The 27,666-nt window shown below is 48.2% G+C and overlaps 2 protein-coding genes across 2 annotated transcripts; one reads left to right on the forward strand and one right to left on the reverse strand.

The window, feature by feature from the left end:
- The first annotated feature begins 1,862 nt into the window (after positions 1-1,862).
- Positions 1,863-27,666, forward strand: FAM234A (family with sequence similarity 234 member A). Its single transcript, XM_079782907.1, has 13 exons — positions 1,863-1,964; positions 11,582-11,668; positions 16,356-16,654; positions 19,570-19,686; positions 20,003-20,194; positions 23,743-23,873; positions 24,245-24,377; positions 24,647-24,776; positions 25,091-25,231; positions 25,494-25,569; positions 25,781-25,936; positions 26,420-26,522; positions 26,609-27,666. The coding sequence occupies exons 3-13, from the start codon at positions 16,390-16,392 to the stop codon at positions 26,818-26,820; spliced, it is 1,656 nt and encodes a 551-aa protein (XP_079639033.1). The 5' UTR covers positions 1,863-1,964; positions 11,582-11,668; positions 16,356-16,389; the 3' UTR covers positions 26,821-27,666.
- LOC307106399 (small ribosomal subunit protein eS24-like) lies at positions 11,687-15,792 on the reverse strand. The gene has a single exon (XM_079782930.1). It carries the CDS (start codon positions 14,675-14,677, stop codon positions 14,273-14,275), a length of 405 nt encoding a protein of 134 aa, XP_079639056.1. The 5' UTR covers positions 14,678-15,792; the 3' UTR covers positions 11,687-14,272.

The raw sequence follows: 27,666 nt of genomic DNA on the forward strand, positions 1-27,666 counted from the left end.
CTATAGGTCACCTACCACACAAAGCCACTCTATCAACACAGGGAAGCAGCAAAATGCAGAGACAAAGAAATATGTCACGAATGAAAGAAATGGAGGAAAGCAAACTACTGGACGACATAGAGTTCAAAACCACATTTATAAGGTTACTCAAGAATCTTCTAAAAACTGCCGAGAAACTTGATGACACCTCCGAGAAGCTTAGTGAGACCTTCAAGGACCTTAATGAGAATGCCAAAAAAATGGAAAAGGATAAGTCAGAAATTAAGCATACACTGTCTGAAATAAAGAATATACAGAAACTCAACTGTAGATCAATGTACCCCAAGAATCAAACCAAAGATCTGAAATATGAGGAAACAAAAAACACCCAACCAGAAAAACAAAAAGAAAAAGAATCCAAAAATATGAAGACAGTGTAAGGAGCCTCTGGGACAACTTTAAGCGTACCAACATCCGAACTTTTGGGGTGCAAGAAGAAGAGAGAGAGCAAATATTGAAAACCTTTTAGAAGAAATAATGACAGAAAACTTTCCCTACCTGGTGAAAGAAATAGACTTACAAGTCCAGGAAGCACACAGAACCCCAAACAAGAGGAATGCAAAGAGGACCACACCAAGACACATCATAATTAAAATGCCAAGGGCAAAAGACAAAGAGAGAATCTTGAAAGCAGCAAGAGAAAAACAGTTAGTTACCTATAAGGGAGCACCCATATGATTGTCAGCTGATTTCTCAACAGAAACTATGCAGGCCAGATGGGAGTAGCAAGAAATATTTAAAGTGATGAACAGCAAGAACCTACAACCAAGATTACTCTACCCAGCAAAGCTATCATTCAGAATTGAAGGTCAGATAAAGAGCTTCACAGATAAGAAAAAGCTAAAGAAGTTCATCACCCCCAACCAGGATTACATGAAATGCTGAAGGGTATTCTTTAAGAAGAGGAAGAAGAAGAAAAAGGTAAAGATAAAAATTATGAACAACAAAATGACATCAAATACATACCTACCAACAAGTGAATCTAAAAATCAAGTGAATAAAAAATCTGATGAACAGAATGGACTGATGAATATAATAGAATCAGGGACATAGAAAGGGAGTGGACTGACAATTCTCAGGGGGAAGGGGGTGTGGGGTGTGGGAAGAGACTGGACAAAAACCATACACCTATGGATGAGGACAGTGGTGGGGGATATGGGCATGGGGTGGGGTGGGGAATCAGGTGGAAGGGAGCTATGGCGGCGGGGGGGAAGAGGAACACCTGTAATAATCTGAACAATAAAGATTTATTTAAGATTTAAAAAAACCTTTAAAGCCATTTGGAAAAAATGTGGAAGAGTAACTTGGTGTAGGACAGGATTCTTTAGCAAAATACAAAAAAAATACTAAGCATAAAAGATAAACTTTTCTATATTTAAATAAAAACTGTTCATCAAAAGGCACCACAAAGTGAAAAGACAAGATGCAAACTGAGATACTTTCAACACAAATCACTGATAAAAATTTAATATACAAAATAGAGCGCCAAGAAACCATAAGAAAAAGACAAACCATTTAACAGAAAATTGGACCAGAGAAGAGAGTCTTAGCCAATAAACAGGTGGAAAGATGGGATAATAATCGTGGAATGAGAATAAAGCCACAAGCAGAGCCCCTTCAAACCCACAGGACTGTCCAGGCCAGCTCTGGGTGGCGACGACCGCACGCTCACGCGGCGCTGGACTCCCACGCACGCGCCCGCCGCCAGTAGTGGGGCGGCACTGGGTCCGGGAGGGCTCAAGTTTCTTGCCCCGGGTGGGCGCGGCCTAAAGCAGTGTTGCTTAGCAACCGAGGCCCTCCGCGGGATGGGGCCAATTCCGGCGCGCTTCCGCCCCGCCCCGGTATACCGGAAGTGAAGCTTGGGGGCGGGGCTGAGGAGTGCAAGGCGGTGCGGGCCGTGCGGACGCGAGAAGGCACGGCGGCAGGTGAGTGAAAGCGTTCGCGTCCTCCTCTTCCCGTGTGCATGACCCGGGGCCCACCGCTTCACTCGGTACCCGGTTCCTCCGCCTCGGCCACCCCAGCCCCGAGGGACGCCGCCCATGCTAGCGCCCACCTCCCCTTGGTATTCGAGTCCACGCGTGTCGGCGCAGTGGTGTGGGTGGGAAGGCTGCAGCCGAAGCTGGGGCCGGCCAGTTCTGCCGGCTCGTCCAGCCCCAGAGGGTCGGCAGATCCGGTTTCCACAGCCTGGACTTGGTTGCGTTGAGTTGGAGCCCTTTTACCTCAGAGACAGGATTTAAATCCCAGTTAGGAAACTTCCCACTCCGTGTTGCCTGCGCAGGTAGGTAAGCTAGGCATTGCTACTTACACTCTTGAGGGTGTTGCCTAATGAAAAACATCTATACCAAACGGAATGTCCGTGAGAAGTCTCTCACAAGGGTCAGATAGGCATGTCGTCTTGCCAGGACATTGTTAAACCAACTGGCAAAGTAACCCAAAGCTCAGCTGATATTTACTCATCTGTGGGGAAGATCACTCAGAGATAGCCTGTCTTACTGAACAACAGCCAGACAGAGTTTAAAAGGGGGAAGAAAGAAAAAAAAGAACACAGTGAAAGAGTTTCCAGCTCCTCCATGAACTGATTGGCTGAGAGCTAACAAGGAGAGGGTGATAAGTTATCAGGATAGGCATGTGCAATTACTTGCTGTTCTTTAGGAAACCCTGTGATTTCCGCTGAGGCGCTTGTGTTTGGCGCTCATCTCCAAGTGCTGGCTGTAATGTTTTTCTAATGCCATCTCCAGATTGTGCCACTTCTTTCTTTTTCCATTGCAATTTCTCAGTGACCATACAGCAGCTCAGTGACCATACAGCAGATTAGATGAACTCACCAAATACTGAATGTCTACTTAGTGCCAGGCATAGTTCTGGGTGCTGAGGATATAGCACTCAACAAAACCCCAAATTCCCATCCTCAGGGAACTTTAAATCTATAGGAGGATAAAGATAACAAATAAGACAAATAAAAGCAAAATATGGATCATGCTAAAGAGGAAATACAGAGGAGGGAAGAATGAAATAAGGGAGATTATCCTGATATTAAGTGGACATTTATTAGGGCACTTGACCAGTTTTCTGGGTTCTTGTTGCAGGCTTCAAGTGTCAGAAAACCATTAAAACTAGTGTAACCTGGCCCAATTGGCATGGCTCAGTTGTTTGAGCGTTGTCCCGTGTACCAGGAGGTTGCTGGTTTGATTCCAAATCAGGACACATGCCCCGGTTGTGGGCTCAGTCCCCAGCTGGGGCCGTGCAAGAGGCAGCGCATCAATGATTCTCTCTCATTGTTGATTTTTAAAAATATATACATATTTTTTATTGATTCCAGAGAGGGAGAGGGATATAGAAACATAGGAATTTATGATTTATTACCTTTTTTCATCCACAAATTCAAACACTTGTTATTTCACAGTTTCTGTGAGTCAGGCATTCGGGAGTAACTTAGGTGATTATGGTTTTATCAGCTATAGCTCTGAGTGTGGAGCAGAGTGAAGAAGGAGGTCAGGTTTGAGTGTGCTTGGCAGGCATAGTGGGAGTTACTAGGTGAAGACAGGCAGAGGAACAGTGTGTACCAAAGATCAGCAGTGTGACTAGGGGAACAAATGTTAGGCATAGTGTTTGGGGAGAGATGGTACTAGAGGTAGGCAAGAGCTGGGTGGTGAGCCCTAGCCGGTTTGGCTCAGTGGATTGAGCGTCAGCCTGTGGACTGAAGGGTCCTGGGTTCGATTCCGGTCAAGGGCATATACCCAGGTTGCGGGCTCAATCCACAGTAGGGGGTGTGCAGGAGGCAGCCGATCAATGATTCTCTCTCATCATTGATGTTTCTATCTCTCTCTCCCTTTCCCTTCCTCTCTGTAATCAATAAAAATATATATATATATATATATATATATATATATATATAAAAAAGAGCCAGGTGGTGAAAGACCTTCAGCCAAACAGAGGTTTCTGAGCTTTTTTCTAAAATTGTGAGGGGTCTTTCAAGAAATTTTAAGCAGGCAAATGAGATGATCAGGAGATAGCTTAGAATGCTGTCTTTCAAAACTTCAAGGAAAAAAGACTTGAGAGGGCTGCAGAAATTCAAGTAAGTTATAGAAATACTAGAGGCCTGGTGCATGAAATTTGTGCACTTGACGGGGGGTGTGGTGGGGGGTTGGTCCCTCAGCCCAGCCTGCACCCTCTTGCAGTCCAGGAGCCCTCAGGGGGATCCGACTGATGGTTTAGGGGAGTAGGCCTAAGCCGTCAGTCCAACATCCTTAGCTCTGCTGCGGAGGCGGGAGAGGCTCCCGCCATCGCCACTGCCACTGTGATCACCAGCCATGAGCACATCTTCTGGCTGAGCAGCACTCTCCCTGTGGGAGCGCACCGACCACCAGGGGGCAGCTCCTCTCTTGAGCGTTGCCCCCTGGTGGTCAGTGCACATCATAGCGACTGGTCGTTCTGCCATTAGGTCAATTTGCATATTAGCCTTTTATTATATAGGATAGGATGACCTAAAGCAGTGGCTGTTGGAAGGAGGAGCTAAATTGAACAGATAGATAAGTTAGAATCTACACAATTTGTTGGATGTTTCAAAACATACTGTATATCTCACTCAAACTTGGTCTTTATATAAAGCCCACAAATCTAGTGAATTTTGTTCCCTCTTTCACTTTGTAAAATCCTTCATGGAGCTTAGGTTGCCTGGATGTGGTATCAGAAAGGAGGAGAATGAAGCCCTGGCCAGGTAGCTCAGTAGATTAGGTGTTGTCCTCATACACCAAGGCGCAGGTTCCATCCCTGATCAGGAAACATACAAAAAAAGTTTTTGCTTCCCCCACCCCTTAATGTATGGATAAAGGTAACACTGATTCCTAGGGGAGTCAAAGAAAATAAAATCTGCTTTAGAATTCAGGGAAAAGGTTTACTCTATGTTATTTTCTGGACAAACCTACACAACTGATTCCATGTAATAGCTATTTGTCTGAAATGCAGATACATATTCCTCAACTTATTTTTTAGGAGTTACTGTGAGCCATCCTCAGTTAATTTAAACCTTTTGCACTTGTGTAAAGGAAAGAACTGGGTATTGAGGTTTGTGAGTGCTGCTGTCTGCATATGCTGTAATGCATTTGCCTTTATCTGGGCACTGTCACCTTAAAATTTGTTCTCAGTTGAAATATGATTAAGGGCCTATTCTTTGTTTTGAGTTTATTTGCTTGGTGAAGAGAGGAAATTATTGTTCAGCTGTAAACAATTGAACAGTAGCAGTCATTGTCTGACTCTTGCTTTGCTCAGCGGAAAATCCACGCTGCCTAGTTGGATATTGTGGGTGTCTTCCAAATACCCAGGTGGAACTATCAGAATACTTGGGGCCACTCTTGACCTTGACATAGGCCTCTTACTGTAAAACACATTCTTAACCCTTTCTTATATATAATTGCCAGCTTTAGGGGCAAGCATTTGAGCACACGCGCTATAAGATCAATTAGAAATGACAGATCGTGACATCTGCAAGAAGACTGGCCCTGGAGTGAAGAGACGGATTGTGGTTTATTTATTGTACTTGTCCTCTTGTCCAGGGCTCCATAAAGCTCTCTCCCCTCCAGTCAACTGACATTTACTGAGTGTCTGCCACGTGTTTGGCACGGGGGATGCAACAGAGTCCTCCCGCCCTTAAATAGCTCTCGCTCAGCTGTAGGAAGGATATCGGGAGTGCTTTGAAAGAAAAAGGCCAAGTTCTCCGGGGTAGAAGGTGGCTAACCCCGGGTCAGCAGTGCTCACACAGGCTTGATGCTGCTCCAGCTGAGGCTTGGAGGACTGAGAGGGGGCTTCCCAGGCAGGAGACCAGCATATGGAAAGTGTTGAAAATAAGGATTCCTTTACTGGTCAAGTCATAGCACAAGCTAAGTGGACAAAGGCAATTTAATAAAACAACAGAGCCCGGCCGGCACGATTCACTGGTTGAGTGTTGACCTATGAACCAGGAGATCACGGTTCAATTCCTGGTCAGGGCACATGCCTGGGTTGAGGGCTCAATCCCCAGGGGGGATGTAAAGGGGACAGTCGACAGATGATTCTCTCTCATCATTAATGTTTCTATCTCTCCCTTCCTCTCTGAATTCAATAAAAATATATTTTAAAAAACCACACAAATGCTCCATGAATTCAGTAGTCCCCCCCCCCCCCCCTTATTCATGGGGAATACATTCCAAGACTCCAGTGGATACCTAAAACCACAGAATCAAACCCTATGTATACTGTTTTTTTTCCTTTATATTTATGTACCTATGGTAAAGTTTAATTTATAAATTAGGCACAGACAGAGAAAAACAGTAAAACTAATAATAAAATAAAAGTTATAACACTATACTGTAATAGTTATGTGTATGTGGTCACTTGATTCAAGGAATCACTTACCGTTTAATATTTTCAGACCATGGTTGACCATGAGTAACTGAAACCATGGCTAAGGGGGACTACTCTACATGACAAGATGCTGTTCTGTACAATTCCTATTTTTCAGAAAATAGTCCAACTGGGTATAAATTAGAGGTAAGAGTTCCCCAAAGAAATCTCTTCTTTCACCCAGACTTTAAGAATGACCTTTGACCTCATCAATGCACAGTGATAGAGTAGTAAAGTGATTTTTTCAAGCATTGACAGGATCCTTTCAGTTTCTGTTACTAGTTGGTGAAGCTGGATAATAAAGTTAATCTGTAATCAGAGCTTTTCCCTAAGTATTCCTTACATATTTTCTCCATTAAAAAAAACACATCTGCTGTTTCCTCCAAGTATCTCCTCTGCTTATATGAACGTATTTTTTTCTCTCTTTTTTTTAATTTGCAGGTACACTTTTCCCCCTCTTGCTTTATTTATTTAAATTTGAAGTAGCCTTGATTTAAATAGGGTCTACACTGTAAAATTGTGGTTGAGGAATGCAAGAAGTAGGTCATCTTTGAGTGGTGGGAAGCATTCAGTTGGCTGTGCTAGGATTTCTGGGTGCACAGAAGTGAGCCTTCCTCATTATTCCCTCACAGAGATCAAACTATAGCACCAAGTTCTCAAAATTCTCAGATGAAACCAAAATTACGACTTTTAAGACATGCAGTTTAAAATTTTTTAAAAATGTAAACCAATTTTTAAATGTGCAAACTACCTTTTAGGTTAAAGTATTTACTTTTAAAATCTGATCTCTTTGGCTCATTGTCTGAAATTTCCTTTAAAAAATGCTGTAAAATTCAAAATTTTAAAATTGGTGGAGGGGGAAGGTTTTTAAAAAATATATGTATTTTTATTGATTTCAAAGAGGAAGGGAGAGGGAGAGAGAGATAGAAACATCAGTGATGAGAGGGAATCATTGGTTGGCTGCCTCCTGCACACCCTCTACTGGAGATCGAGCCCGCAACCTGGGTATGTGCCCTTGACTAGAATGGAACCTGGGACCCTTCAGTCTGCAGGCCGATGCTCTCTCCACTGAACCAAACCGGCCAGGGCAGGGAAGGGTTTTTATTAAGGTACCTTGAAATGACCTTTTCTCAGAAAAACAGTTACCAAGTTTTGGTTTAAAAAATTAGACCCCCCACTACTTTCATAATATCTGTAGAACTGCCAATTATTTGTTCTGGCAGTTTTCCTCCTGCTTTTATTAGAATGTTTATGCTTTTTTTTCTTTATCTATTAAAAAGAAATTAGAGTGAGGCTTTTTTTCTTCTAACTTTATGTTCTCTCTGACTCAGTTCTCTCTTCCCAGAGAAAGAACTCTTGGGGGAAAAGGAGATACCCTTTATTTCCTTCCTGTGTGTACTGTAGCTTTCCTGCCCTTGGAAGTTAGTGAGTTACATAAACTGTTGTTTTATTTTATTGTTTTTCCTCCTAATTAGAGTCTCCGCCCTGGATGGCGTAACTCCTCTGGGAATGTTACCGGAAAGGGGTCTGGCCCTTGGTGGGTCTGCTCAAGGCAGCTGGTGGTTCTTAACTTCATGTAGGAAAAATTTCACAACACGAGTCCAGGTGACTGGCTATGGGGACCACTTACTAAAGCTGGGGACAGTGAAAGCAGAGGGGCTGAGCGCAGAAGCAACAGGAGAGCCCAGGCTGGGCTGCCCTAGCTCGTGGGAAGTCAGAGAAAACGGGGCCTTGGGATCAGGTTCAGGATGAGCTGCTGCTGCCCATTGCTCCCCTGGTTGCAAGCCTGTGGGGGTGCTTTAGGGTTTAGGAGATGCATGCCTGTGGGGGGGGGGGGGAGTGGGGGAAAGAGGAAGGTGGGGACTGCTCCCCTGAGGGAGAGCAGGAGCTGGTCCTGGGTCTGAGGCTTTCTCTCTGTCTCACAGGCGGGAATAGGGGAGGTCTCAGGGGAGCGTTGCAGCAGAATATTCACAGTGTTCTAGGTGTGCCCCTCCAGGCCCTGTGGTCTCCACCGACTGGTCGTCATCGCAGCTGGTCCTGGTGTCGCCCACCCGGGTCTGCCGCTTTCCTGGGTCAGGAGCTTGAAGGCCTGAGTGTCTCTGTCCCACTTGTCCTGACTTACTGGCCAGTCTCAGGAGGACAGGAGTGGCCTTTAACAGACACACCCACTGTTGCCGGGTGTGTCTACTTCCTCATAGTTCCTTAGTGCGGAATGGGGCGAGTAACCTATTTGAAAATCCATACACAGGGATGTGTTTTCATCTCACTTCAGGTTAGCCTTGGAGTCACATATTTTGCCTTAATGTGTGTTTCATATTGATACATTTTCTTTCTCATCCCTCACATTTTCTTCTTCTTGTTTTGTTTTGTTTTATTGGACATTAAGTTAAAATGCAGACTTTATAGTTATCATTTCAGAAAACTCAGAATTGATGGGGAAAAATTCTGATTAAAAAAAAAAATTCTGATCAGTGACGGTCTGAAAATCCTGTGACTCAATTTCTAATTTCTGTCCTCAAGAATACTAGCTTGTTAGAAGTGAAAGTACATTGGGTGAAAATGAGGGAAAAATACAAATCTCTTAACCTCATGATCTTTTTCCTTTATTATTTTTTCTTCATCTGTTATATCTTCACAGCTTTTATTATAGATGAAAACTGCTTAATTTCTTTTTGGTATCTGGAAAGCATTAATTTAATTTCATATACAGGGTGGGGCAAAAGTAGGTTTACAGTTGTAAGAGAAACAATTTATTTTTATATTACTGTTTATTGATTACTATATTATTTTCCATAGAAACAGGTGTGTGGTTTGAGATTCTTCATTGTGATATTAGAGGCAAAATACCTTAAAGTTTCTCTTATTCCATCTTTATCTGAAATTTAGCAGTTGCCATTTGAAACAAACCAAAAAAAAAGCTCTGAGTTTACAGACTTACAAATTCCGTTTAGAAAGAAACCTCTTGTACTTTATTTTTGAGTCTGCTCAGAGCAGGTCCCCATGGGAGGGCCTGCAGCTCTCCCACCCCCACACCTCCCACAGGTGCTGCTGCTGCTCCAGGACCATAATGATGGCTGGCGGTATTCGTAACTTTGCGTAAGATGTAAACTTACAGGTTCAGGAAGCTAAGCAAACCTTGAACAGGGTAAACCCAAAGAAACTATGCCAAGACATTATAATTAAACTTCTGAAAACTAAAGACAAAAAAGAATTGACATGTTACTAAATGGCGAAAACCAATTCAAGTGACAGTAGAATTTTTTTTTTAAATATATTTTATTGATTCTTCACAGAAAGGAAGGGAGAGGGACAGAGAGTTAGAAACATCGATGAGAGAGAGTCATCGATCAGTTGCCTCCTGCACACCCCCCACCAGGGATATGCCTGCAACCAAAGCACATGCCCTTGACCGGAATCGAACCTGGGACCCTTGCGTCCGCAGGCCGGCGCTCTATCCACTGAGCCAAACCAGCCAGGGCGACAGTAGAATTCTTGTCAGAAACCTTGAAGGCCAGAAGGAAGTGGCATAACATTTGTCAAATGCCGAAAGAAAAGAGCCTATCAAACTCAGGGCTTTTATATATATATATATTATTGACTTTTTTTTTTTTTTACAGAGAGGAAGGGAGAGGGATAGAGAATTAGAAACATCGATGGGACAGAAACATCGATCAGCTGCCTCCTGCACATCTCCGACTGGGGATGTGCCCACAACCAAGGTACATGCCCTTGACCAGAATCGAACCTGGGACCCTTGAGTCCATAGGCCAAAGCTCTATCCACTGAGCCAAACCGGTCAGGGCAGGGCTTTTTTTGTTTGTTTGTTTTTTAATCCTCACTCGAGGATATGTTTTTTATTGATTTTAGGGGGGGGGGGTAGAGAGAGAAATATGGATGTGAGAGAGAAACATTGATCGGTTACCTCCTGTACATGCCTCAACCATGGATCAAACCCACAACCTTTTAGTGTAGAGGACAATGCTTTAACCAACCAAGCCACCCAGCCAGGGCAGCCCTGAGGTTTCTATTTTTATTTTTATCTTGGGAATATGTGTATTAAAGCTGGGGACAGTGAAGCAAGAAAGGACTTAGGATGGAAAAAGCAGCAGGAGAGGGTAGGCAGGGCTGCTTTATTTCACTGGAAAGTCAGAGAAGGGGGCCTTGGAGACAGGTTCGGGGGGGTTAGCTTGGGACGAGCTACCTGGCCCATTTCTCCCCTGGTTGCAAGTCTTGTGGGGACCCTTAGACTTTAGGAGAAAGAACATTCATTTGAAAAGGAGATTGGAGTGTGCATGCCCCAAGGAGAATGCACCTCAAACCTAGTGTTTTTGTTTTTGTTTTAATATGTCTTTATTGATTTTAGAGAGAGGAAGAGAGAGGGGTAGAGAGAAACATCAATGATTAGAGAGAATCATCAATTGGCTGCCTCCTGCATGCCCCCACTGGGGATCGAGCCTGCAACCTGGACATGTGCCCTTGACTGGAATCGAACCCAAGACCCTAAGTCCAAAGGCTGATGCTCTACCCACTAGCCAAACCAGCTAGGGCTCTGGTCACATTTTAAAAACATACTTTATGCATGTCAGTGCAGTGGGCTTTCTAGCCATAAGAAACTGCTAACATGCTTCCCCTCTTGAGTTTGGGGGCCATAAGAGGGAGGGAGATTTATACTTTTATACCTTTCAGATGTATTATGTATATTGCTGACTTAAAAAAAATAAAATTCCAAATCATCAGTACTGTTTGTTTTGCACTTTCCTTTGTTCTTAGCTTTAGGGACCCACGTAGTTTAGGGATCCTAAGACCGGTGAGGAAAAGGAGAAGTTTAACTAGATTGGGCTCTTCATTTGGATTCACTTTACTTTACTGAGCTTACGGACAATTCCAAGGAAAACAGCACCCCTAAAAGCAGCCTCGGACGGCTTGATTACTGGAAGAGGCTGTTCCTCCCCTGGCTTTGCTTTCCTGCTGGCTGGCAGTGGGAGTGGACTCTCCACTCAGGGGCCAGGGGGCAAGAGAAAAGTAGTCATAATCCGATGGCAAAATGGGGTGATCAGACAAGGGAAGGCGGAGAGTCCTGGCTCCGGAAGGACCCACATCCTTCACAGGACGCATCCACAGGCTGCCCCGAGATGCATTTCACCACCAGCTTTCTAATCCCCAGACCCACCTGTCCAGACCCAACCACCAGATGTGCCAGTGGCTGTCCAGAAGCTAATGTTGAACACGGCGTCCAGGTGCTCCTGCAGAGGTAGGCCTGGGAAAGAGGGGCAGAGACTGAATGTGAATAGTTGTGTCATTTTGAACAGGTGCCCCTCGCTCTTGCGTAGGCAGTCTGAGGGCGGTTTCCTGCTGTCTCCTGGTAGATGCTCCGTCTTCTGACAGATGAGGGCAGCTCTTAGCTCTGAGAGCTTGAGTTTCTTGCCCAACATTTTAAAGCTCTAACTTTAAAATTAGAGCTTTTAAAATCAAGGATTTCAGAATTCTGATTGCTCATTCAGTCTTCTTTCCTTTGCCAAATGAATTTGTGTTTTAGTGATTTCTAGAGTGACCAGATTTGCTGAGTAAGCAGCCCTCCTGTTGGTCAGGCCTGGTCCCAGGTTCTGTTGCTTGCTTTTTCCCGAGTTACCCCTACAGACACCCTGCCCCACCTCCCCCACACCCACGGCAGGTGTTTGGGTTTGGTGCGGTCACTGTATCATTTCCTATGTTGAACTTATTACCTTTGACAGATACACCTTTTCTAACTTCGATGTTTAAACATGTCTCCGCTCTCAGGAGAATGCACACAGGTTTGTTTGGGTTTCTTTTTAAATTGTGGTAAAATACACACAACATAAAATTTATCATTAGTGACATTTGGTTTTACTGCCGCCGCCACCACTACCATTTTTGTCACCCCAAAGGAAACCCTGCACCCATTAGCGGTCACTCCCCATTTCCCCCAGCCCCTGGCAACCACTCATCTACTTTCCGCCTCTCTGGATTTGCCCATCCCTGATGGTTCATATAAATGGAGTCATACAATATGTGACCTTTCCTGTCGGGATTATTTCACTGAGCACAGATGTTTTCAAGCTTCATCCATGTTGTGGTATAGGATTGCTTTATTCCTCTTATGGCCAGATAGTATTCCATTGTACAGAATTAGCACATTTTGCTTATCCATTCATCTGTTGATGGACATTTGGGTTGTGAATAATGAACCTATGAATATTTGTTCGCAGGTTTTCTTTTCTTTTCTTTTTTTATTTTATTGATTTTTTTACAGAGAGGAAGGGAGAGGGATAGAGAGTTAGAAACATCTATCAGCTGCCTCCTGCACACCTCCCAACGGGGATGTGCCTGCAACCAAGGTACATGCCCTTGACCAGAATCGAACCTGGGAGACCCTTCAGTCCGCAGGCTGTCAGCTCTATCCACTGAGCAAAACCGGCTAGGGCCGCAGGTTTTCTTTTTAAATATATTTTTATTGATTTCAGAGGGCAAGGGAGAGGGAGAGAGCGATAGAAACATCAATGATGAGAGAGAATCATTGATCGGCTGCCTCCTGCATGCTTTCTACTGGGGACTGAGCCCGCAACCTGGGCCTGTGTCCTTGACTGGAATTGAACTTGGGGCCCTTCAGTCTGTAGTCCAACGTTCTATTCACTGAGCCAAACTGGCTAGAGCTGTTCACAGGTTTTTGTGTGAGTCTGTTTTCATTCCTTTTGGGTTAGAAGTGGACTTGCTGGATCATGTGGGAATTCCGTGTTTACCTTTTTGAGGAACCGCCAAACTGTCCTCCACAGCAGCTGCACCATTTTCCATTCCCACCAGCAGTGTACAGGGTCCCAGTTTCTCCACATCCTCACCAACACTTGTCACTTCTTATTTTTTTCTAACTAAAGCTACCCTAGTGGGTGTATAAGCAGGTTTTAAAATTAATAGTTTTTACTAGACAGAGAGAAACAGTTAAAGTCAAAAAGTAAAAAGTTTATAACAAAAACAACATCTTGTCTCCTTCCATCCTCCATTAGCCCATTCCTACAGGAAGACAGTGTCTGTTGTTTCTTCTGGGTTTCACCTCCATTTACTAGACAGGTGCTTTAACCCGCTAAGCCATGGAGCCAGCACTCCCCTCCATTTATTTATTTATTTATATTTTTAAAATATATTTTATTGATTTTTTACAGAGAGGAAGGGAGAGGGATAGAGAGTCAGAAACATCGGATGAGAGAGAAACATCAATCAGCTGCCTCCTGCACACCCCCTACTGGGGATGTGCCCGCAACCAAGGTACATGCCCTTGACCAGAATCGAACATCGGACCCTTGAATCCGCAGGCCGACGCTCTACCCACAAACCGGCCAGGGCTCCCCTCCATTTAACTGCTGGCATATTCTCATTTACCCATTTGGAGTCATTGACTTCCTTTAGGTGAAGATTACAACTCACTCTGGCCCATATGATCCCTTCCATTCTCTCAGTATAATTTGTGTTAGGACACTGGTTTGACTGTATAAAAAGGATCAAGACAACAAACATCTTGCCTTACACAAGATAGAAGTTTGTTTCTTTTTTTTTTAAATTAATATATTTTTATTGATTTCAGAGAGGAAGTGAGAGGGAGAGAGAGATAGAAACATCAATGATGAGAGAGAATCATTGATTGGCTTCCTCCTGCACGTCCCATATTGGGGATCGAGTCCACATCCTGGGCATGTGCCCTTGACCAGAATTGAACTTGGGACCCTTCAGTCCCCAAGGCCGATGCTCTATCCACTGAGCCAAACTGGTTAGGGCTTCTTTTTTTTTCTTTTATAGTTTATTAGTCCTCTCATGAAACATCTGCACAACCGTCACCGAAGAATCTTTACTCCTGTTGTTCAATCTCCAGCTCACTTTTTGCACCAACATTGGCCTTTGCAGTCCCCCTGGCTTTCTTCATTCTGTTCGTGCGTTCCTTTCTCTGTTTTCTTGAGGTCTTCTTCTTCTCATGTCTTGCAAGTCTGTGTTTGGGTTCATTTTTCTTTGCGTAATTCAAGGAATCATCAATCATGCCAAAGCCAGTGGTCGTGCCACCACCAAAGTGGGTTTTGAATCCAAATACAAAGATGATATCAGGTGTGGTGTTAAACATTTTGGCTAGTTTTTCCCAAATTTTTGCCTTGAGTACTGTTGCCTTCCCAGGGTGAAGGACATCAATGACCATTTGCTTCTGCTGAAGTCGTCTGTTGGTCATGAACTTCCTGGTCCGGATAGTTTCTGTGTCATTCATGATGAAGGTTGATCTTCAAGCAGCCAGGGAGGAAAAGGTGTTTCTTTCTTACATAAAAGAGTATAGAGAACTCAAGCATTGATGGTGGTGGTTTCCAGCTATCAGGGACCCATGCTCTTTTTGTGGGTTCATCGTCTTCAAAACTGTTTTCCATCTTATTTTCCAAGGTGGTCACTCAAGGTTTGCTCACCACACCCACCCACGGTCCAGCCACAGGGAGGGGACAGGGCAGGAGAGAGCTTGTTCTCCGCCGTAAAGGCTCCGAAGTTGTGCGCAGCCCCGTGTCCCTCCATGCAGCTGTCCACTCTCCTCCACGTGACTTGTAACACATTTTATCTTGTTATTAATAATAACTAGCCTGTGTTTTGAGTGCTTTATATGCGTCAAATTCTGTTCTAAATGCTTTCTCCTCACTTACTCATTTAACCCTTAACACAGTCTTCTAAAGTACATATTGTTTCCCGTTTACAGATGAGGAACCCAGGCGGTCCAGTCAAGGCGGCCCAGGTCACAGAGTGCGTGAGGGCGAGGCTGAGGCTCCAGAGGCTCACCTTCACTCAGCGCTTTTTTTTTTTTTTTAAATCTTTATTGATTTCAGAGAAGAAGGGAGAGGGAAAGAGAGATAGAAACATCAATGATGAGAGAGAATCATTGATTGGCTGCCTTTTGCACGTCCCCCAATGGGGATCAAGCCCGCAACCCAGGCATGTGCCCTTTACCGGAATCGAACCTAGGACCCTTCAGTCCGAAGGCTGATGCTCTATCCACTGAGCCAAACCAACTAGGGCCACTCAGCACTTTTAACGTGGAGTCTGGATCCCACCAGGTTGTTCCATCTGTGCTTCAGGCTGGCAGAGGCTGACAGAGGTCCCCAGGCATGAGCTGGCTGGGCTTAGTCAATGTTTAAAGTACGGGCTTGTTATCAGCCCCGACCCAGCACTGCCCTGCTTATCCCAGGTCAATGGACAAGAAATATCAGTGTATGAAGGATGAAATATGTCCTGTACTGGCTCTGTACAACCAATTTGCCTTTCTGAATTAAGGACCTTCTTGCCCGGCCGGTGTGGCTCAGTGGTTTAGGGTCAGCCCAGGAAACAAGAGGTCACCAGTTCGATTCCCGGTCAGGGCACATGCCTGGGTTGCGGGCTCAGTCCCCAGTGGGGGGTGTGCAGGAGGCAGCCGATCAGTGATTTTTTTTTCTCTCATCAATGCTTCTATCTCTCTATCCCTTTCCCTTCCTCTCTCTAAAAGTCAATTAAAAAATATGTTTAGCCCTAACCAGTTTGGCTCAGTGGATAGAGTGTCGGCCTGTGGACTGAAGGGTCCCAGGTTCTATTCCAGTCAAGGGCATGTACCTTGGTTGTGGGCACATTCCCAGAAGGGGGTGTGCAGGAGGCAGCTGATCCATGTTTCTCTCTCACCGATGTTTCTAATTCTCTATCTCTCTCCCTTTCTCTCTTTAAAAAAATCAATAAAACATATATCTAAAACATATATATGTTTAAAAAGACCTTCTTAAGTGGAATCTGTGACACCCTAAACATTTACTCCGCTTTTATTTCTTGGGCTGTAGCCCACAGTCACCACTGCAGCCATGTCCCCCAGCACTGACAGCAGCAGGGCCTCGGGGGTCAGATGGTGCGGCCTCCCCTGACTGCCTCGTGTTTTGTTGACACAGTGACCAGAAGGTAAACTTGTGGGATGTGCGCACGATGGACAGCAAGGACTTAGAAGCTGAAATCCACCCCTTGAAGAACGAAGATGGGAAACTGCAGGAGAATCTGGGGGACCAATTGAAAAAGGGGGATAATTTGAAAAGTGCGCCCCCACAGTCCCGCCTCTCCAGATGCCGGACGGTGGCCTTGTTCCTCTCGCTGTTCGTCTGCCTCTTGGTGGTGTTTGTGATTTCCTTCATCATCCCGTGTCCAGAGAGGCCGGTGTCGGAGGGGATGTGGAGGATCGATTACAACTCGGCAGGTGCGCCTCTCCCACAGTGCCATGCTCTCCTGGGGGGGGGGGGGGGCTGCATGTGTGTCCTGGAGCCTGGAAGTCACCTTTGACAGTGAGTCAACCCTAAGTGGCTGCCAATTCTGTGTCCATGGTTTTCCTGGAATTTGGGGGGAAACTGGAAGGCCTGCTGTGGGAGCAAAGCGGTCTGCTCTCCCATTGCAGGAAGGATGGGTTGGGTCAGTAAAGGAAAGTGGCCCTTTTGATTACTTTTCAGAATTAAAAATCATAAGAAAACAGTACCTGGCAGAAGAGATATAGGGAAGGCTGTTCCGAAATGTGGCAGAAATGCAGCTGATTTTGTAGTCCAATCTCCCTGAAGGGCTCTGGCTGACATTCTAGTTGGATTAGCTAGAGCAAAGCACACTTTCATTTGTCTCATGAAATTGGCAGTCAGGCCCTAGCTGGTGTTTCTCAGCGACTAGAGTGTTGGCCTGCGCACCAAAGGGTCCTGGGTTTGATTCCCGGTCAGGGGCACATACCTGGTTGAAGGTTTGATCCCCGGCTGGGTCGGGGCACGTATGGGAGGCAACCAATCAATATGTCTCTCTCACATCAATGTTTCTCTCTCCCCCTCCATCTCCCTTTCCCTCTCTCACTCACTCTCCCTTTATCCCTCTCTGCCCATCCCTCTAAAAATCAATGGAAAAAATATCCTCAGTGAGGATTAACAAAAACAGTTTTTAAAAAGCCTTTCTTGCCCTGGCCAGTTTAGCTCAGTGGATAGAGCATCGCCTAAGCGGACTGAAGGGTCCCAGGTTCTATTCCAGTCAAGGGCACATACCTCAGTTGTGGGCTTGATCCCCAGCCCTAGTCAGCCCATGTGGGAGGTAACCAGTTGATGTGTCTGTATCACATAAGATGTTTCTCTCTCTCCCTCCCTCCCTCTCTCTCTCTCTCTCTTATCTCCCCCCCCCCCCCCACTCTCTCTAAAAATCAATGGGAAAATATCCTCAGGTGAGGATTAACCAAAAAAAAAAAAAAAAAAAAAAAAGCCTTCCTTAAAAAAAAATTGGCAGTCAGTTTATGAAAAGCAACTGAATCAGCCTCTCTCTGGTCACTCCACTTCTTTTATATATATACTAGAAGCCCGGTGCATGAAATTCATGCACGGGGGCAGGGGTGTGTCCCTCAGCCCAGCCTTCACCCTCTCCAATCTGGGACTCCTCGAGGGATGTCCGACTGCCCGTTTAGGCCCGATCCCGGTAGGATTGGGCCTAAACAGGCAGTCGGACATCCCTCTCACAATCCAGGACCGCTGGCTCCCAACTGCTCACCTGCCTGCCTTCCTGATTGATCACCCCCTAACCACTCCCCTGCCAGCCTGATTGATGCCTAACTGCTTCCCTGCCAGCCTGTTTGCCCCTAACTGCCCTCCCCTGCAGGCCTGGGTCCCCCCCAACTTCCCTCCTCTGCCGGCCTGGTCACTCCTAACTGCCCTCACCTGCAGGCTTGATCGCCCTCAACTGCCCTACCCTGCAGGCCTGGTCCCTCCCAACTGCCCTCCCCTGCTGACCTGGTCACCCACAACTGCCCTCCTCTGCAGGCCTGGCCCCTCCAAACTGCCCTCCCCTGCTGGCCTGATCGCCCACAACTGCCCTGCCCTGCTGGCCGACTTGTGGCGGCCATCTTTGACCACATGGGGGCAGCCATCTTGTGTGTTGGAGTGATGGTCAATTTGCATATTACTCTTTTATTAGATAGGATTTTTTTCTCTTCAATTTTTTTATTAAGGTATTATATGTGTACATATCTTACCATTGCCCCACCCCCACCCCACTCCCATATATGCCCTCACCCCCCAGAGTTTTGCATCCATTGGTTATGCTTATATGCATGCATACAAGTCCTTTGATTGATCTCTTATCTCCCCCCACCTCTCCCTAACCTTCCCCCTGTAATTTGACAGTCTGTTTGATGCTTTACTGTCTCTGTATCTAGATAGGATATTTTTTAAATTGATTTTAGAGAGGAAGGGAGAGGGCTAGAGAAGTAGAAACATCCTTGAGAGAGAGAAACATTGATCAGCCACCTCCTGCACGCCCATCGTGTGCATGAGAATTGCTGGTGCTCTAAAGAGCTGGGGATTGAGTTCGCAACCCAGGCATGTGCTCCAACTGGGAATCGAACTGGTGACCTCTTGGTTCATGGGTGGACGCTCAATCCACTGAGCCACACCAGCAGGCTCTTTGATCCATTTAAGGTAAGGGCCCATTCTTTTGATGTTTGATTTTAAAATATAAAGTTTTGGTTTTTTGTGGGATTTTTGTTGTTAATTCTCACCCAAGGATATTTTTCCCATTAGTTTTTAGAGAGGGTGGAAGGGAAGGAACGAAGGAGGTGGAGAGAGAGACACGCATTGATGGGTTGCCTCCTGCATGCACCTCAACCCTGGCCAGGGATTGATCCTCCAACCCAGGCTTGTGCCCTTGACCAGGTTTCGAACCCGCAACCCTTTGGTCCACAGGTTATGCTCTAACCACTGAACAACCAGCCAGGGCTAGTTTATCTTTGGAGCCTTGGAATGAAGGGGAAGGTTTAGACCCTTATGACTATGTAAGTGTGTGTGATCTCTCTCGACCCCAAACTGACGTAAGGAGGAATTCATTCCTGTATAGAAGGTGCTCAGACATCCATTGTGGTACCCAGGTGTCCTGCTTGCTCCTTCCTACAGGTTAACCTCTGATACTGTCATCCATCATGTGCATGAGGAATTGCTGGTGCTCTGAAGAGCTGTGGGGAATGGCTAGTCCCTGTGGTGATCTCACAGTGGCAGGTTCTAACTGGCACTGAACCCTAAGGAGCAGAGAAGAGGCCATGTCAGACATGGCCTGGCCTTTAAACCAGGCACGGCCTGGAGAATATAGTCTGGTTTTCTTTTGCAGTCACCTACGACTTTCTGGCCACAAAAGACATAAACAGGGACAGGGTCCAAGATGTTATCTTTCTTTATAAAAACACCAACAGCAGCAACAATTTCAGCCAGTCCTGCGCTGATGAAGGTAAGAAAGAGGAACTCCCTATAAGAGGAGGAATCCTTGCTCCTCCAATATTTGGGAAAGCAATTGGTGGAATTTCAGGAATTTCATTGTCTTTGCTTTGTAGCAGGACTAGAAAGAGACAAGGCCAGTCTCAGCACCCACCCTGTTTGGCTACTGACCCCCACGGGGTCAACACTGGGGCCCCCAGGGGATGGGGTGGGTTAGGGGCCCAGGTATAAAGGGAACGAGCCTGGTGGTAGGGCTGAGCGAGGTGTGAGGGAGGACTGGTGGTGTGTCCTACGCGCATAGCCCCTCAGGGCTGGTCTGTCCCCTGCAGGCTTCTCCTCTCCCTGCTCCTTTGTGGCTGCTGTGTCAGGGGCCAACGGCAGCATCCTGTGGGAGAGGCCCGCAGCCCAGGATGGGGCTCTCGTGCTGTGCGGTGTCCCCCACCCGAGGGACAGTGGGGCATCTTCCGCCTGCATCCTTGTGGGCAGATCTGGTTCTTTCATCGCCGTCGACTTATTCACAGGTAGGCTGGTCCCCTCTGCACTCCACCTGGGCCTCTCGAACGGAGGACGATGCCAGCACGCTCTGGGGAGGGTCAGCCTGTGCTCTCGGGCGTGTGATTGGATGGAAGGATGGTCACAGAGTGGAAGGGAACCCCCTGTGAGGACACGGCCACTTAGCAGTCAACACCACAGCTCCTCTGCCATGTCACGTGCCGTTGTGCCTTGTCCCCTCCTGTATACATCTTGCTTGTGGGAGCACGTTGTGGGGAGGCCGCAAGGAGGAGGAGCTCGGCTGCTGCCTGCTTTTGCAGCCCCCGGGGCCAGCACAGGCCGGGCAGCGTGGGAAGGAGACCTGGGCCTGTCAGTGCTCTAGATGTGAGGGTGCTCCCCGGGCCCTTCCTGTCACCTGCTGTTTAGGCCCCGAGGGGATGGCCACTCACGCTTACCAAGGTGTTGAGGAATTCTGTGCCTTGACACTAGGTTTGGTGGGTACTGACATTTCCCTTACAACTTGTGGTTTTGAGACTGTGGAGGAAAATAAAGAGCAGGTTGGAAGTATTTTAAGAAGAGAGGAATCACTCTATAAAAAAAAAGGACAAGATTATGTCTGGTCAGAAGCTGTTGCCTCAGGACCTGCAGTTCGCAGGCATAACCCCGAGGCCGTCATCCTCTCCTGTGTGAAGGGCACAGGCACAGGCCAGTCAGCCAGGGCCTTGGTGGGGGCAGAGGGCCCGCCTCTGAGCCCAGCAGCAGACGGGTCCTGAGGGGCCTTGAGACATGGAGAGGTCAGGCCCCGTCCATCCAGGTGGGGAGGGTCAGCGTTGGCCCTAAGGTGCTCTAGAACCAAGTATTAGAAAACTAGTGGCCCGGTGCACGGATTCGTGCACATTGAAAGGAAATGAATTAGAAGAAATATTTTTATATCGCTATTTGCCATTTCTCTATAATAGTGTCAGAGATGAAAGAAAATTAGTAAAATGTATATAAAAATAATATATAAATTGATTAATAAGTAAACAATAACATGATATAACAACAAAGACATGATATAAAAACAACATTGATAAAAACAATGACTGATAAATTGATTAAATTTAGTCTAACACTGAGGCCAATGTCAGATGGGGACAAATCAATTCTTGGAATCAGAACAACCTCTCCTCCACAGATCCTGTTAATACTTCAACTTCGATTATGTTAGGTCACAATCTTTTGATAATAAATCTAGTACCATTACAAAGACCCCATTTAAAAAAAAAAAAAAAACAAAGACCCCATTTACTATTAAGATTTCTCAGTAGCATGATGATTGCACCTACTTTCAATTCTAATTTATGACACGGCATTCCCGAAGGAGTAATACTTTTAAGAAATTTGATGGGAAAATTTTCCTTTTTGGCATCATCTGTTGAATCTAGTATTATTGTCGATTGCACTGTTGTCTCTGAGTCTTTTTTTTAAGTGATTAGTATGCTCAAGTTTTTATTTTTTAATATAGTTTTATTGTCAGAGAGGAAGGAAGAGGGAGAGAGAGATAGAAACATCAATGATGAGAGAGAATCATTGATCGGCTGCCTCCTGCACGGCCCCCACTGGGGATCGAGCTGGGATTGAGCCCGCAACCTGGGCACGTGTCCTTGACCTGAATCAAACCTAGGATCCTTTAGTCTGCAGGTCGGTGCTCTATCCACTGAGCCAAACCCGTTAGGGCGATTTGTTTCATTTTAGTGGCATTCGGATTATTGGGATCTGGTTTACAATGAATGAGCAAGTCCCTTTCAAAACGAGTCCTCCATCTTCGTTTCTTTTTTTTTTTTAAGATGATTTTTCCCCATTTTTTACAAAATTTATTTTATTGATTTTTTACAGAGAGGAAGGGAGAGGGATAATTAGAAACATAGATGAGAGAGAAACATGGATCAGCTGCCTCCTGCACATGTGCCGGCAACCAAGGTACATGCCCTTAACCGGAATCGAACCTGGGACCCTTCAGTCCGCAGGCCGACGCTCTATCCACTGAGCCAAACTGGTTAGGGCCATCTTCGTTTCTGAATATGATGGTAACTTTGGTTACATGGGGATAATTATATCTACCCGGATCATTATTACAATCATATTTAATTAATTGCCATTGTTACTTCCATGCTCCGCCACCACTTTCTTTCAGCTTCAGAATGTCAACAAAAACAACCAAATTCATGATCGACAATGACAGATGGAAACACACGGTGCGATTGGCATCAGCTTTGAGAGCTTTATATGTATTGCGCATGCACGAGTCAACTTAGCCTTTTTAAAAAAATATATATTTTATTGATTTTTTTACAGAGAGGAAGGGAGAGAGATAGAGAGCTAGATACATCGATCAGCTGCCTCCTGCACACCCCCTACTGGGGATGTGCCCACAACCAAGGTACATGCCCTTGACTGGAATCGAACCTGGGACCCTTCAGTCCACAGGCCAACGCTCTATCCACTGAGCCAAACCGGTTATAGCCAACTTAGCCTGTTATAGATATAGAACAAATTTGCTTAATTAGACCTGCTTTCTGATGCAGCTAAACTTTTTCCAGCCCAGTGAAGCACCCCAACTTCTCATTCAGGTAATTGTCAGCAGCACAGCAGTAAATATCAACACAAAGCAGATTATTACTGTAGATCACACAGGGAGAGCAAAGGGTAAAATATTTAACTGCAGCAGTGTTTGACTATGTTCTGTGCAGTGAGAAAACCTGAAGTTATTTTCAAGGTCCACCATTTCTTACTTCTTTTCAGTCGGGTCAAGTGTCTAAGCTTTCTAAATCTCCATTTTCTGGCCAATGAAAAGAAAATAGGATTCCATCAAGTCTCCTATCTACCTACTCCAGGACTTGTATGAGGATCAAATGAGATGAGGCACAGGAAAACGCTTCACAGACATTTGGTTACAGTGTGAAATGTTTGCACCTGGCTATAAAGCAAGTCGTGTTCCTAGGCTGAAGAAACTGCAAGGAGGCTAGTCGTCGCTAGGGAGAGGAAGCCACGCATTGCTATGTGACATCATTACCCGGATGGACACTTAGCATATTAGCCTTTTATATAGATAGATGGGCCCTAACTGGTTTGGCTTAGTGGATAGAGCATCGGCCTGCAGACTGAAGGGTCCCAGGTTCGATTCCCAGGCAAGGACATATGCCCGGGTTGCGAGCTTGATCCCTAGTGGGAGGTGTGCAGGAGGCAGCCGATCAGTGATTCTCTATTATCATCATTGATGTTTCTATCTCTCCCTTTCCCTTCCTCTCTGAAATCAATAAAAACATGTAAAAAAAGTATATAGATGGGTCAACAAAAAAGGGGTGGGGTGTGGAGTTCTGCAATTCCCAGAAGTGAGGCTTGAACACTGGTGTGTGAGCCCCTGGTCTTTTCGCACATGTGCACTTCAGTGTGTTCAACAGCCGTGCTCCCCTGCACCTGCCCTCAGCTCCCTCTGGCAGGTGTTTCCGTTTGCGAGAGGGAGGGTCTGTGCATTTGTTAGGCTGTGGTGGAAGGGGCCTGGGGCCAGCGCCCGCTGATGTGTGCTTGGTTTTAGGGGAGACCCTGTGGAACCATCCCAGCACCTTCAGACGGAATGCTACCATCCTAAGCCCTTTACTCCAGGTGCCTGACCTCGATGCCAGCGGGGCCCCAGATCTGCTGGTTCTCACTCAAGAGGACAAGGAGGTACAGTTCTCCTCCCGGGTCCCTGCAGCCCATGCCTCCGGAGCCTCTCTTCCCTGCTCCCTGGTCTTCCACTTCCCAGGCAGGTTTTGGGTCTGATCACCTGTCAGGGGACTTGCCCAAGGCCCTGTGCCCTGGCACCTGCAGACCCAGCACACTGGGGCAGCTCTGTCCCTGTCCGTAGCTCTTGGGCCTCCCCAAGAACGGGAGTGCCCTTCCCGTTTGTGCCACTGAGGTGTGGGTGGGTCCTGAGGAGCCTGAAGGACTCTAGTGTGGGAGACCACGCACACACCCTGGTATCAGACACTTAAATCAAAGTAATCTTTCCCCAAACCAGGGGAATTTTGACCCCTTTCCCTTCCCATGTGTTGCAGGTTAACAGCTACATCTATTCGGGCAGCACTGGGCACCAGATTGGCCACCGAGGCAGCCTCGGTGTGGATGGGACCAGTGGCTCCCTCCTTTACGTCACCAGGGCGGGCGCCCACTACATCCTTCTCCCCTGCGGTATGTTGTGCCTGCTGGGCCCCCGAACGGCCTCACTTGCAGAGGCCTTGCTGGTCTCAGATGAGATCTGTAGCTGCCGTGAGGCTCCTCGGCTCCTGCTTTCTTCTAGGATTCAAAGTAATCATTGACCAGCTGTGGAAGCCACAGAGGGTCTCATCCCTCCCTGGCTGAGGGGGGGCCCCGTGTGTTCCTACCAGCGGGGCTTTGTGTGCGAGTCCTGGTCCCCCGGCAGCCCCTGGTGACTTGAGGCTCTTCTGTGTTTTGAGTAGCAAGTTCCCTCTGTGGGCACTCTGTGAAGGGCGTCTACGAAAAAGTGACCGGGAGAGACAGCCCGCTGAGGAGAGACCCCAGCTGGGAGGACGTGCTCAATGCCACCAACCACAGGCTGCTTTTGCACAGGTTGGTGTGGCGGCGTCACTCAGGCCAGGTCCCAGTCCTCCGCGCTCGGAGCCGTGGAGGGGCTGCGGGCCTGGCTGCTGTACTGTGGGGCCATGCTGGGCTCGGACACGGGAGTTGGGCAGACAAGCCGCATACAAACCAGGGAAAAGGTTCCCAGCAGTGGGCTCACCCTCTCTCCAAGCACAGCGAGGTCTGGTTTTATATTCTCAAATTAGAGATCTAAGCATTAGGGGGCTGCATGTGGGAGTCTGGTGGACAGTGCTCTGGGGAGGGTCCCCGCCTCCAGCCTCTGTCCTAGCTGCCACCTCCTCTAGCTCCGGAGCCATCCACTACCTGATGAACGTTCCCGGGAAGGGCGGCGAGGACCTCCTCCTCGTGAGTTCGGACACCTGTGTGCTGCTGGACGGCCAGGAGCTGGCACCCAGGTGGACCTTCAGCGCGCCCCAGGTCCTCAGGTACCGGCTCTTCCCCAGGGGCCTGTGCAGTTGTTGCAAGCCGGGCCCCGCCAGCCCATCCCCCTGGCAGCCCCGTGGAGGTGGGCGAGAGGACCAGTGTGCTTCTGCCAGAGGCGGCCTGCCTGTCCGCGGTACTTCCCTGCATGGGGGGCTGGGGAAGCCCCTCTGCTTCCTGTCCTGGGCCTACCTAGCCAGGGAGAAGAGGTGGCGTACCTGCCCCCAGGTGTCTCCTCACAGAGACCCCTCGTGACTTCTTCCCTAGAAAACCCATCCTCGGTCACTACAAACCCGACACCTTGGCCGTGGTCGTTGAAAATGGAACCGGCGTTGACAGGCAGGTTGGCTGCACTTCCTTTTGTGTCCCGCCTTGGTTTGTCGCTGAGGAAAACGAGTCTGAACAGCAGACAGGGCTGTGGCCTGGAGGCTGAGCTGGGACAAGAGGGGCCTCAGGGAGACAGTCTCCACCCCAGGGAGCAGCTCGTTCAGGGCTGGCCCATGTGCCTGTGCGAACCCCACCCCATCTGCCCCATGCTGTCCCCTTCCTCCCAGATCCGGCTCCTGGACCTCAGCACCGGGGCGGTCCTTTGGACTCTGGCCCTTCCAGGCCTCCCTGGGTACCCTCCGTCTGCCAGCCTGCTGACCGCAGACCACCGCTCAGCCTTCTTCTTCTGGGGCCTGCACGAGCTGGTCGGTGCCAACCAGATGGTAAGGGCAGAGTACATAATCGGGACACGCCCGTGCCAGAAGCCAGGGCCAGAGACCAGAGGCCTGTCTTAGGCCCCATCTTAAGGAGCTAATTGGGTGACTGGACACGTACAAATAAATAGAAGCTGTGGGAGAGGGGTGGGATGAGGCAGTGCTCTGGCCCAGGGGCGGCCAGGGCGTGGTCCGCCTTGGGGGCGGACTAGGGGAATCTGGAAAGAAGTAGAGTGTGCTGGGGAAGGGGCTGCCTTCCAGGTGGAGGGTGCTGAGGAGGATCAGGGTCCGGTTGGGGGAAGAGGGGTAGAGAAGGTAGATGCAGAGTTCAGATTGGCGTTTGGGGGACCCCAGGGGACACAGCTCTGGCTGTGGTCAGTGTGTCGAGTGTCCCATAAGCGATGAGCACAGCATTGCCCAGCTGCCAGGCCCAGGTGCGGAGGTGGCTGCAGCCTGGCCAGCCTCCTGCCCCATCGCTGGTTCTCATTCTAGGAGCCGGGAGACACCCAGCACAGCCTCTACATGTTTCACCCCATTCTGCCCGGCGTCCTGCTGGAGCTGACCAACGTCTCTGCCAACGTCGTCGCCTTCCAAGGTGAGTGCAGCCTCGGTGTGGACCTGAGCGCCACCCATTTACACTGTGTCTGGTCCCAAGACCCCTGACGGCTCTGTCCTCCACAGTGACCCTGTTGGAGCCAGGCCGCCATGCCGCCTGCATCCTCCTCACGGGCCCGGCCAGCCCGGATGCACCCGGCCTGGTCTCCATGGCCAAGCACAAGGTACAGGACCTCATCCTGAGCAGCAGGGTGGTTCACCTGACCGAAGGCGGGGCTGACAGCGACCAGGACATCAGGGACCGGCTCTCCCGCCTGCGGTACCGGAGCGAGGCCTAGGTACACAGCGGTCAGCGCGCGAGGGGCTCCAGCTGCTGACATTAAACACCCTAGGAAGTTGGCCCTTGGTTCATTTGCTCTGTACACTGACTCCCACTCCTGAGCCTGGCAGCACTCCACAGGGTCTCCTTAGTCCCAGGGGCACGGTGGGAAAGGGACAGCCAGGCCTCTGTCCTGCCCAGCACGCCGTGTCCGTACACAGGTCCCCATCTGCCCACTGGGTCACATGCCGAAGGCCGGCTGCCTTCACGGTGGCCTCCCTCGGGGAAGAGCCCAGGCCCGACCTGCAGAAGTCCCCTCCCCACTTCCCACCTGAGCTCTTCTGTCTGCACTGTCCCTCTGGGGTCCTGAGGTGGTCTCAGGGCAGCAGGACCGGCCCCCGCCCTTCCCAGAGCAGGGAGGGAAGAGTCTAGCGTGGTTGGTGTTGTCCTGCCCTGGGGAGCGGAGCCCCTTCGACGGCTCATGAAGAGGGGCTTGTGGGGCATGATGGTGCACTGATCGCGGACGCCCTGAGGGGAGTTCACAGCCTGTGCTGGCTGCTCGTGCTGTGACCTTCCCAAGGAGCTGCCTTAGCACGCACACGGGGGTCATTTCGTGCCCTCTGGATACACACTGGAGCCGCTTGTCCCTCTGGAGTCCCTGCACCCTTAGGCGTAGCCCCCCTCCCTCCTTCCTGGTGCTGGGTCGTCCCCAGCGTTGGTGTCCCTGGTGCAGGACTCACCTCTGTGCCTTGCTGCACCCGGGGCTGCCCTGCCCTGTGCTGCTCCGCCGGCCCAGGCACAAAGCGGCCTGCCGACTCTGGGTCGCGCGGAAGAAACCGGAATAAACGTTTGCACTCGCTGAGAA

Source organism: Cnephaeus nilssonii (assembly GCF_951640355.1).
Source record: "Cnephaeus nilssonii genome assembly, chromosome: 2".
Lineage (NCBI taxonomy): Eukaryota > Metazoa > Chordata > Mammalia > Chiroptera > Vespertilionidae > Cnephaeus > Cnephaeus nilssonii.

Bases quoted from the DNA above. Each gene is read 5' to 3' on its own strand.
- LOC307106399 (XM_079782930.1), bottom strand. From the start codon at position 14,677: ATGAATGACACAGAAACTATCCGGACCAGGAAGTTCATGACCAACAGA.
- FAM234A (XM_079782907.1), top strand. From the start codon at position 16,390: ATGGACAGCAAGGACTTAGAAGCTGAAATCCACCCCTTGAAGAACGAA. The intron at 25,232-25,493 runs GTACCGGCTCTT...CTTCTTCCCTAG, and splicing joins AGCGCGCCCCAGGTCCTCAG to AAAACCCATCCTCGGTCACT. The intron at 26,523-26,608 runs GTGAGTGCAGCC...TGTCCTCCACAG, and splicing joins CAACGTCGTCGCCTTCCAAG to TGACCCTGTTGGAGCCAGGC.